At 43.2% G+C, this 12,626-nt stretch overlaps 1 protein-coding gene across 5 annotated transcripts in view; it reads left to right on the forward strand.

The window, feature by feature from the left end:
* L3MBTL2 (L3MBTL histone methyl-lysine binding protein 2) overlaps positions 1-11,354 on the forward strand; it is a 280,914-nt gene extending 269,560 nt beyond the window's left edge. For 3 of the 5 annotated variants that reach the window (XM_069737089.1, XM_069737090.1, XM_069737091.1), the window contains 2 exons: positions 5,812-5,895; positions 10,927-11,195. In XM_069737089.1, the coding sequence (XP_069593190.1) occupies positions 5,812-5,895; positions 10,927-11,048 (206 nt within the window). In that variant the 3' untranslated portion in view covers positions 11,049-11,195. Of the gene's footprint in view, positions 1-5,811; positions 5,896-10,926 lie in introns of all 5 variants that reach the window. The other 2 variants (XM_069737087.1, XM_069737086.1) reach the window with 1 other exon arrangement.
* Positions 11,355-12,626: the final 1,272 nt, after the last annotated feature.

A 12,626-nucleotide genomic window follows, 5' to 3' on the forward strand; every position in this document is an offset into this window, starting at 1 on the left:
GAGGATACGTAAGGCATAATCCGCCATGTGGGCCAAAGTTCCAGTTCTCAAATCTGCGGTTGTGCTTGGTTGAGGGGCAGTTTCAGGCAAATCCACGTCACTTGTGTCCCTCAAAAAACCAGAACCCGACCTTGCCGCGCCACCAATTTCCAGTGGCCCCGGAAAAGCTTCCTCATTAAAAATATAATCATCCCCATCATCCTCCTCGTCCTCCTCCCCCTCTTCGCTCGCTACCTCGTCCTGTACACTGCCCTGGCCAGACAATGGCTGACTGTCATCAAGGCTTTCCTCTTCCTCAGCTGCAGACGCCTGATCCTTTATGTGTGTCAAACTTTGCATCAGCAGACGCATTAGGGGGATGCTCATGCTTATTATGGCGTTGTCTGCACTAACCAGCCGTGTGCATTCCTCAAAACACTGAAGGACTTGACACATGTCTTGAATCTTCGACCACTGCACACCTGACAACTCCATGTCTGCCATCCTACTGCCTGCCCGTGTATGTGTATCCTCCCACAAAAACATAACAGCCCGCCTCTGTTCACACAGTCTCTGAAGCATGTGCAGTGTTGAGTTCCACCTTGTTGCAACGTCTATGATTAGGCGATGCTGGGGAAGGTTCAAAGAACGCTGATAGGTCTGCATACGGCTGGAGTGTACGGGCGAACGGCGGATATGTGAGCAAAGTCCACGCACTTTGAGGAGCAGGTCGGATAACTTTTCAGGAAGCACTGCACCACCAGGTTTAAGGTGTGAGCCAGGCAAGGAATGTGTTTCAGTTGGGAAAGGGAGATGGCAGCCATGAAATTCCTTCCGTTATCACTCACTACCTTGCCTGCCTCAAGATCTACAGTGCCCAGCCATGACTGCGTTTCTTTCTGCAAGAACTCGGACAGAACTTCCGCGGTGTGTCTGTTGTCGCCCAAACACTTCATAGCCAATACAGCCTGCTGACGTTTGCCAGTAGCTGCCCCATAATGGGAGACCTGGTGTGCAACAGTGGCAGCTGCGGATGGAGTGGTTGTGCGACTGCGGTCTGTGGACGAGCTCTCGCTTCTGCAGGAGGACGAAGAGGAGGAGGAGGGGGTGCGAACGGCTACAGCCAATTGTTTCCTAGACCGTGGGCTAGGCAGAACTGTCCCAAACTTGCTGTCCCCTGTGGACCCTGCATCCACCACATTTACCCAGTGTGCCGTGATGGACACGTAACGTCCCTGGCCATGCCTACTGGTCCATGCATCTGTTGTCAGGTGCACCTTTGTGCTCACAGATTGCCTGAGTGCATGGACGATGCGCTCTTTAACATGCTGGTGGAGGGCTGGGATGGCTTTTCTGGAAAAAAAGTGTCGACTGGGTAGCTCGTAGCGTGGTACAGCGTAGTCCATCAGGGCTTTGAAAGCTTCGCTTTCAACTAACCGGTAGGGCATCATCTCTAACGAGATTAGTCTAGCTATGTGTGCGTTCAAACCCTGTGTACGCGGATGCGAGGCTAAGTACTTCCTTTTTCTAACCATAGTCTCATGTAGGGTGAGCTGGACTGGAGAGCTGGAGATCGTGGAACTAGCGGGGGTGCCAGTGGACATGGCAGACTGAGAGACGGTGGGAGATGGTATTGTTGCCACCGGTGCCCTAGATGCAGTGTTTCCTACTACGAAACTGGTGATTCCCTGACCCTGACTGCTTTGGCCTGGCAAAGAAACCTGCACAGATACTGCAGGTGGTGCGGAAAATGGTGGCCCTACACTGCCGGAAGGGATGTTGCGTTGCTGACTAGCTTCATTGGCCGAGGGTGCTACAACCTTAAGGGACGTTTGGTAGTTAGTCCAGGCTTGCAAATGCATGGTGGTTAAATGTCTATGCATGCAACTTGTATTGAGACTTTTCAGATTCTGTCCTCTGCTTAAGGTAGTTGAACATTTTTGACAGATGACTTTGCACTGATCAATTGGATGTTTAAAAAAATGCCAGACTGCACTCTTTCTAGCATCGGATACCTTTTCAGGCATTGCAGACTGAGCTTTAACCGGATGGCCACGCTGTCCTCCAACAGGTTTTGGCTTTGCCACGCGTTTTGGGCAAGATACGGGCCCGGCAGATGGAACCTGTTGCGATGTTGATGCCTGCTGCGGCCCCTCCTCCTCCGCTTCAGAACTACTGCCGCCTGCACCCTGTTCCCCCAATGGCTGCCAATCGGGGTCAAGAACTGAGTCATCTATTACCTCTTCTTGTAGCTCGTGTGCAACTTCGTCTGTGTCACCTTGTCGGTCGGTGGTATAGCGTTCGTGATGGGGCAACATAGTCTCATCAGGGTCTGATTCTTGATCAGCACCCTGCGAGGGCAATGTTGTGGTCTGAGTCAAAGGACCAGCATAGTAGTCTGGCTGTGGCTGTGCATCAGTGCACTCCATGTCAGATTCAACTTGTAATGGGCATGGACTGTTAACTGCTTCACTTTCTAAGCCAGGGACGGTATGTGTAAAGAGCTCCATGGAGTAACCCGTTGTGTCGCCTGCTGCATTCTTGTCTGTTGTTGTTTTTGCTGAAGAGGACAAGGAAGCGACTTGTCCCTGACCGTGAACATCCACTAACGACGCGCTGCTTTGACATTTACCAGTTTCACGAGAGGAGGCAAAAGAGCTAGAGGCTGAGTCAGCAAGATAAGCCAAAACTTGCTCTTGCTGCTCCGGCTTTAAAAGCGGTTTTCCTACTCCCAGAAAAGGGAGCGTTCGAGGCCTTGTGTAGCCAGACGACGAACCTGGCTCCACAGCTCCAGACTTAGGTGCAATATTTTTTTTCCCACGACCAGCTGATGCTCCACCACTACCACTACCCTCATTACCAGCTGACAATGAACGCCCCCGGCCACGACCTCTTCCACCATACTTCCTCATTGTTTTAAAAACGTAAACAAACTAACGGTATTTGTTGCTGTCACACAAATTACACGGTGAGCTATAACTTCAGTATGATTTAGCTACCCCTTTACAGGTGAGTGAGACCACAACGAAAATCAGGCACAATGTTACACACTCTGATGTTGGTGGCAACAAATGAGAGAGATGCCACACACGCAGGACTGTCACTGAAGCACAAATGTAAATATTAATCTCCCACTGATTTGATTTTTTTTTTTTTTTAAGGGAGACTTTAGGAAAAAAAAATAATAGAATAAAATGATTTTTTCAGGAATAATTTAGAAACCAAATAAAATAAAATGATTTTTTCAGGGAGAATTTAGAAAACAAATAAAACAAAAAAAGGCTTTCTATGGCCCACTGAGTGAGAGATGACGCACACAGGAGTCAGGAGTGGCACACAAGCCCAGAGGCCAATATTTATCTCCCACTGATTGATGTAGTGATTTTTTCAGGTAGATTTTGGAACCCAAATCAAGCTAAAAAAAATAATAGGCTTTCTATGGCCCACAATTGGAGAGAGAGAGAGAGAGAGAGAGATGGCACACCCAGGAGTCAAGACTGGCACACAAGCAGAAAGGGCAATATTAATCTCCCACTGATTTGTTTGTTTTTTTTTTTTTTCAGGGAGACTTTAGGAAAAAAAAAAATAGAATAAAATGATTTTTTCAGGAAGAATTTAGAAACCAAATAAAATAAAATGATTTTTTCAGGGAGAATTTAGAAAACAAATAAAACAAAAAAAGGCTTTCTATGGCCCACTGAGTGAGAGATGACGCACACAGGAGTCAGGAGTGGCACACAAGCCCAGAGGCCAATATTTATCTCCCACTTTTTTTTTTTTGTTCCAGGGAAAATTTATAAACCCAATAAAAAAAATAATAAATAGGCTTTCTATGGCCCACTATCTGAGAGACAGAGAGAGATGGCACGCTTAGGACTGGCACACAAGCCCAAAGGCCAATATTAATCTCCCTTTTTTTTTTAAGGGAGAATTTATAAAACCAAAAAAAAATAAATAAATAGGCTTTCTATGGCCCACTATTTGTGAGAGAGATGGCACGCTCAGGACTGGCACACAAGCCCAGAGGCCAATATTAATCTCCCACTTTTTTTTTTTTTCCAGGGAAAATTTATAAACCCAATAAAAAAAAATAAAAAAAAATAAATAGGCTTTCTATGGCCCACTATCTGAGAGAGAGAGATGGCACGCTTAGGACTGGCACACAAGCCCAAAGGCCAATATTAATCTCCCACTGATTGATTTATTGATTTTTTCAGGTAGAATTTAGAACCCAAATAAAGCAAAAAAAAAAAAAAAAAAGGGCTTTCTATGGCCCACTGAGTGAGTGATGATGCACACAGGAGTCAGGAGTGGCACACAAGCCCTGAGGCCAATATTTTTCTCCCACTGATTGATGTAGTGATTTTTTCAGGTAGATTTTAGAACCCAAATCAAGCAAAAAAATAAATAGGCTTTCTATGGCCCACTGAGAGATGAGAGATGACACAGACAGAGATGGCACTCTAGCAGAAATGCCAATCTTAATCTCCCACAAAAAAAAAAAAAAAAAACAGGGAGTGTCCTTCAATTACTATCTCCCTGCAGTAATCTCAGCCAGGTATGGCAGGCAGCAATAAGGAGTGGACTGATGCACAAATTAAATAAAAAGTGTGTACAAACCAAAAAGATAGCTGTGCAGAAAGGAAGGAACAAGAGGATTTGTGCTTTGAAAAAAGCAGTTGGTTTGCACAGCGGCGTACACACAGCAATGCAGCTATCAGGGAGCCTTCTAGGGCAGCCCAATGAGCTACAGCGCTGAGGGGGAAAAAAAAAAAAATGTAGCTTCCACTGTCCCTGCACACCGAAGGTGGTGTTGGGCAGTGGAAATCGCTACATCACAAGCGGTTTGGTGGTTAATGGACCCTGCCTAACGCTATCCCTGCTTCTGACGAAGCGGCAGCAACCTCTCCCTAAGCTCAGATCAGCAGCAGTAACATGGCGGTCGGCGGGAACGCCCCTTTATAGCCCCTGTGACGCCGCAGACAGCAAGCCAATCACTGCAATGCCCTTCTCTAAGATGGTGGGGACCAGGACCTATGTCATCACGCTGCCCACACTCTGCGTTTACCTTCATTGGCTGAGAAATGGCGCTTTTCGCGTCATTGAAACGCGACTTTGGCGCGAAAGTCGCGTACCGCATGGCCGACCCCGCACAGGGGTCGGATCGGGTTTCATGAAACCCGACTTTGCCAAAAGTCGGCGACTTTTGAAAATGAACGACCCGTTTCGCTCAACCCTAGACAAAAGCACTAGCTCCTAAGCACACAGCCTAATAAGAGACACATCACTGATATCAGGGCCTCTGCCCCCACCTCATTCCACCTTCAGAGTACAAAGAAAAAACCTGCTGACAGATTCCCTTTATGACAGTCTACTAGACTTTCCTATTTGTTTCCACTTCTAGGGACTTTTTCGAATGTCCCAATGTGCTTTGTCCCCTAATAACAGAAAATAGTTCTTTTTTTGTTACTAATAAATGTCTTTTCTTGTACTGTACTGGGGGATACAACTCCAGTACCATTTGTTTTCCACAGTTATGACCCTCCATATGTTCATTATTTAGCTTTTACTTGTCCTACTGTTTAGAATATGTAGCACAGTGGCTGCAGGAGGGGGTATGTATAGCTAACGGGAGGTGCAAATACTTCAGTTTAATACTTTAATACATAATGTGATCAGACTATATGCGGGACTGCTATTTATGCGCTGACTTTCTAGTAAAGATACGTTTACGGTGCACTTGTTTTCCCCACATCTCTTTTCATTTTTCAGTACAGTTTATTTGGGATAAAATGGTGTAACTTGTGTGTTTTTTACCTTTTTCTACTATAGAAAGAAAATATATAAAGAAATCGTACCAAAAAACAAACCACGTCAACACAACGCTGAATCTGTCAGATTTAAAGGAAAAAGAAAGTGAGTATTGGTGTAGTTCTCCTATCATGAATATATTTGTGCCATAGCTATTATAAAATTGTGGACATTAACATTCAAAGGTTGTTCTTAACGCTTCACCACCTTGGGATTTTCTGTTTTTGTGTTTCCACTTTTTGTTCCCCTTCTTCAGAGAGCCATAACTTTTTTTTTTTCCCCATCAATATGGCCATGTGAGGGCTTGTTTTTTGTGGGACGAGTTGTACTTTTGAACGACACCATTAGTTTTACCAAGTCGTGTACTGGAAAATGGGGAAAAAAATTAAAGTGCTGTGCAATTGCAAAAAAAAATGCAATTCCACAATTTTTTTTTACCATGTTCACTAAATTCTAAAACTGACTTGCCATTATGATTCTCCAGGTCACTATGAGTTCACGGATACCAAACATGTAATAACGGGTTATTTCTACCATGTAATGAAAGCTGAAAATGAAATGCCCAAAAAACAATTGTGGAATTGTGCTGTTTTCACTTCACTTGGACTACTCGGTCCGCAAAAATCACAGACATGTGAAAAACCCTATAGACTGTCAGGTATGAGTTAAGCCGTGAAAAGAACAGATAGTACTTGTACTTTAAGCACTGACTGCCATAATATGGAATAGAGACTGCCACGTGTGTGTGCCTGCTCCATAATATGTAATAGAGACGGCCACGTGTGTGTGCCTGCTCCATAATATGGAATAGAGACTGCCACGTGTGTGTGCCTGCTCCATAATATGGAATAGAGACGGCCACGTGTGTGTGCCTGCTCCATAATATGGAATAGAGACTGCCACGTGTGTGTGCCTGCTCCATAATATGGAATAGAGACTGCCACGTGTGTGTGCCTGCTCCATAATATGGAATAGAGACTGCCACGTGTGTGTGCGCCTGCTCCATAATATGAAATAGAGACTGCCACGTGTGTGTGCCCACTCCATAATGTACAAAAATAGGGAAAAAGGAAAAAATGGGAAGAAAATAAGTCAGCTCACCAATCCCTCAACAGTGCAATGATGTCCATGCACGGAGCCGCCTTGGTCAAGGGCGTAGTCCAGAGCCAGCAATGAAAAAGAAAAAATAATCATGCGTTCCCTAAGATTCATAAAAATGTTTTTCCTCCTCCGTTTAGAGCCATCATCTCTGGTATAGGGTCACTCTCAGAAAATTTGGGAGAATGGGTGGATCATTTTCTACAACCCTTAGTGATCAATTTACCGGGTTACATTAAGGATACCAAAGCAGTCATTGCCGCATTAGATGGCTTTTTGTGGTCTTCACATTATACATGGGTCACCTGTGATGTGGTTGGTTTATATCCTTCCATACCACATAATATCATTCTAACCAGCCTGTCATATTTTCTCAATAAGTACAGCACATACAAACAGGAGATTCAATTTTTTATTATAGATTCAGTTTCTTTTCTGTTGACCCATAATTATTTTTCATTTGACAGGTTGTTTTTTATTCAAAAAAAGGGCGTTAGTATGGGAGGGAAATGTTCCCCTTCATTAGCCAATATTACAGTAGCGGTTTGGGAAGAAAAATATATTTTCAATGAGAATAATCCCTTTTCTAATAACATTGTATTTTTTGGTCGCTATATCGATGATTTGATTATAATTTGGAAGGGGGAAGATATGCTGATTGCGGATTTCATAAAATACGTGAATAATACCGATTTTAATCTCTCCTTTACTTTTAATACCTCCAAGACTTCTATCAATTATTTGGATATTTCCTTATCAGTAAATGAAAATACTAACTTAGTTGCTGTTTCCCCTTATAGAAAATCTACTGACAGCAACTCAATTTTGGAGGCACACTCTTGTCACCCAAAACATGTCATTAAGAATATACCAGTGGGTGAATTTATCAGGCTTAAAAGAAATTGTAGTTTAGCTGCACAATTCACACAGGAAACTGAGTCTGCAGTTTTCAGACTTAAAGATCGCGGTTATCCTAATTGGATGCTACACAGAGCAAAATCAGTGACAAAAGACATTGATAGGAAGTCTTTATTATGGAGTGATAATGAGGATTCAGGGTCTCTTTCTAGGAACCCCAACAAGAATAATAATAAAATGAAAAAAATTAAAAGAAAAAGGCTTAATAAAAATAAACACACAGAGCCTGCCTCTCACTCTCTGAGTACGATAAATTTTTCCACAGTTTATAGTCCGCAGTATGCAGAAATAATTCAAATTGTGAAAAAATATGTTCCTATTTTATATAGTGATGTGAAGCTAGCACATATTTTAGATCGTTCTCACATACGATATCTTGCCAAAAAAGCACCTTCCTTACGTGACATCCTATCTCCGAGTCTTTATCTCCACAGTAAATTGACTGCAGGAAATAGTGCCTGGTTAACATATAAGGGTTTTTTTAAATGTGGTCACCACCCGTGTAAAACGTGTAATTTCGTAAGAAAAACTACTAGTTTCACCTCTAGTGTGACAGGCATTACTTATCCGATTCGAACGCACATGAATTGCAACTCAGAAGGTGTCATTTACTTGATAGAATGCGACTTATGTAAACTGCAATATGTGGGCTGCACAGTGGGCCCTCTAAAAAGAAGGTTTTGTAAGCATATCTCAGAATCTGCACTTAATAATACATCACATAACATTTCTGCAGTCTCTCACCACTGCAAAACAATCCATGCAGGTAATACCAGCATGATTAAAGTGACTGCTATTGAAAAAGTGCATAAACCCCCTAGAGGCGGTGATCATAGACGTAAGATATTAAATCGTGAATCCTTTTGGATATTTTCTCTACAGTCAAGGGTGCCCTTAGGGCTGAACAAACGTCTTGACCTCATTTTGCAGTTAGATTAATGTAATAATTTCATATATTTATTTCATATAATCCAAATTTATTTTTTTTTAATTATTATTATTTTTTTTTTTTATTTATTTATTTTTTTTTTTTTTTTTTTTTTATTTATTTTTTCCGTGTTTTTTTTTTTTTTTTTTTTTTTTTTTCCCCTGTGGTTTTTTTTTTTTTTTTTTTTTTTTTTTTTCTTTCTTCTCTCCATAAGAAGGTGATATTTAATATTGTACACACTGTGAATTGGTTCTATTACTCCGGCTAATGTAATTTTTTGATACACCATTGTGGTTCTTTTTCCATAGACATGTCTTTCTCTTTTGCGGTTCACAGGGGGTTAATCTAATGAATGTTCTGATTGCCCACCTGAATTTTAATCTAAGCACTTGTTGTTTTAGTGTTCTGTGTTGTATAAAATGTTAATATGTGGTCCCATTTTCATGCCATGACTAAGACCTGATGGTCGAAACGCGTCGGCGTTGACCACCTGGGACCCCCATCTCTTTTTTGCAAATGTTTGCATTTTAAAGTGTTTTCAATAAATTGACTTTTTAGAAGATCCATGCTGGAGATTATTTTTTCTTTTTCACTCCATAATGTGGAATAGAGACGGCCACGTGTGTGCCCACTCCATGATATGGAATAGAGACTGCCACGTGTGTGTGCCCGCTCTATAATATGGAATAGAGACGGCCACTTGTGTGTGCCTGCTCAATAATATGGAATAGAGACGGCCACATGTGTGTGTCTGCTCCATAATATGGAATAGAGACGGCCACGTGTGTGTGCCCGCTCCATAATATGGAATAGAGACTGCCACGTGTGTGTGCCCGCTCTATAATATGGAATAGAGACGGCCACTTGTGTGTGCCTGCTCAATAATATGGAATAGAGACGGCCACATGTGTGTGTCTGCTCCATAATATGGAATAGAGACGGCCACGTGTGTGTGCCCGCTCCATAATATGGAATAGAGACGGCCACGTGTGTGTGCCTGCTCCATAATATGGAATAGAGACTGCCACGTGTGTGTGCGCCTGCTCCATAATATGGAATAGAGACGGCCACTTGTGTGTGCCCGCTCCATAATATGGAATAGAGACTGCCACGTGTGTGTACCCGCTCCATAATATGGAATAGAGACTGCCACGTGTGTGTACCCGCTCCATAATATGGAATAGAGACTGCCACTTGTGTGTACCCGCTCCATAATATGGAATAGAGACTGCCACGTGTGTGTACCCGCTCCATAATATGGAATAGAGACTGCCACGTGTGTGTACCCGCTCCATAATATGGAATAGAGACTGCCACGTGTGTGTGCGCCTGCTCCATAATATGGAGTAGAGACGGCCACTTGTGTGTGCCCGCTCCATAATATGGAATAGAGACTGCCACGTGTGTGTACCCGCTCCATAATATGGAATAGAGACTGCCACTTGTGTGTACCCGCTCCATAATATGGAATAGAGACTGCCACTTGTGTGTACCCGCTCCATAATATGCAATAGAGACTGCCACGTGTGTGTACCCGCTCCATAATATGGAATAGAGACTGCCACTTGTGTGTACCCGCTCCATAATATGGAATAGAGACTGCCACTTGTGTGTACCCGCTCCATAATATGGAATAGAGACTGCCACGTGTGTGTACCCGCTCCATAATATGGAATAGAGACTGCCACGTGTGTGTACCCGCTCCATAATATGGAATAGAGACTGCCACGTGTGTGCCCGCTCCAACGGAATACTGATGCTCCCTCTACAGGGAGATGACGGTCCGTAGTGTGGACCTGTGTGTACACCGGGGATGAGCTTGGCTCGGGAGTATCCGTACAGCCTGGTAATTATACCATCACATTGACACTGTATATCAGGCGGGTTTCATTTCACTAGGGATTCTAGATTGTGAGCCCCATCGGGGACAGTGATAATAATGTGTGCAAAACTGTAAAGCTCTGCAGAATATGTTAGCGCTATATAAAAATAAAGATTATTATTATTTCATATTTGGTTTCAGACATATGACTGAATGTTCCTTGGCTGTGAATCTTTTCATGTAAAGTCCAGCTATCAGGAATGTTATTATTTATTGTTATTTTATCTTATCTGTACGTCATTTTAGTGCTCATTATGTTGTTTTTATAACTGGTAGATTGAAATAAAACAATTTTTTATTTGATTTACAGAAAGTTCCGTACAAGGAAAAGAACAGAAACTGATTGAGCCACTTGTAAGGGAGGAAGGAAGTGTGCAAGCTGCAGACATTAAGACTGAGGAGTGGGGAGCGGACAACTATGGTTTTATTTGAGTGGAAATAAAAAGTTCCAAGTGTCCCCAATTGTATTTCTCAGTCTCATGTATGCTGCCGGACTCCCAGTAAACCTCGGTTTTATGACCCCGATGCCGCACACTCCCGCTGACTGTGGAGCTCCAGGAGCAGACGGAGCTGGAGCTTTATCTGTAGCCGGATGGAGCTTAGAAAGGACAAGTTTTACCGATCTCCTACACGGCTGAGTGAAGGCTTCTAGTAACTACTGTAGACCAGTACGCGTTAATATCTTTACCTGCAAATATCAACTTTTACTTTCTAAAATAAAGTAGAATCTGTAATCTTTCTGAGGTCTAATCTTTCATAGGTTTACTTGCACCTACCTGCAACAGAAGCAGATCACACAGGGCTTTGTGCTATTAACATAGTAATCTAATATATAAAGCTGAATGTGTGTATGTATGAGTGTGTATGTCCGGGATTGGCATCTGCACCGTCGCAGCTACAGCCACAAAATTTTGCACAGTCACACGTCTGGACCCCGAGAGCGTCATAGGCTATGTTGTGAGACGAAATTTTAAGCCCACGCGTTCCAATTCACCAAACAATTTTGCCCCTATCTACATAATGGGGAAAAAGTGAAAGGAAAAGTGTTGGAGGCAAATTGACAGCTACCAGATGTGAACAAGGGGGACTTAAAGAGTGAGAGCGATGGCGCCAAAGAGTATACACCGTACAGTTGCTAAGATGGGGCCCCGACATGGGATACTCACCACACACGGGGATATGAACACACACACAAAATGCGCCACACACTACCACGTGCTTGAACACATATACCACCCTCAGCACACATTTCACAATACATACACCAACCTCGCCACATAAAAGTCGAAACATAAAAGTTGCCGCTCAAAACTAGCCACGTGCAAAACACGCCACGTGCAAAACTAGGCTCACGCAAAACTCGCCACACTTGCAAAACTCACCTCATGGAAAACTCGCCACACGCGGGAAAAATTGCCACATGCACAAAAGTTGCCTCACACAAAACTTGCACATACTGAAAAGGCACCACACATAAAACTCGCCATGCGCAAAACTCGCCATGCGCAAAACTTGCTGCACACAACTTGCTACACTAACCTGTCACATGCAACTCGACACAAAAAGTTGCTACACGCATGTCGCCACACAAAACTCATCTCACAAAAATCGCTACATGCATGTCGCCACATGCAACTCAACACACACAACTTGACACATGAAACTCGCCCTAAAATACCCACAAGTCTGGTATTATCCTTCAAAAATAAAAATCTGATTAATAAGCAGACAAACTACAAGAGCAACAAATGTATCATATAGGAATTACGGCAGCTTTCAGTCACATGACCTGTCTATTATGTGTATGTGTGAGATAATAAAGGCACAGATGATTGGCCTCGGGGAGACCAAAACATCCAACACTGCGGAGACACCATCACGTGTTTCTCAACGCAGTGATTCCAAGAACACTGCCCCCATCCCTTATGGGAAATATGCAGATGCATGTAAAGAAGCTGCGGAGACACCATCACGTGTTTCTCAACGCAAGCAGTGAATAGCCAGGCCTTT

This window comes from Ranitomeya imitator, chromosome 8 (assembly GCF_032444005.1).
Source record: "Ranitomeya imitator isolate aRanImi1 chromosome 8, aRanImi1.pri, whole genome shotgun sequence".
Taxonomy (NCBI): Eukaryota; Metazoa; Chordata; class Amphibia; order Anura; family Dendrobatidae; genus Ranitomeya; species Ranitomeya imitator.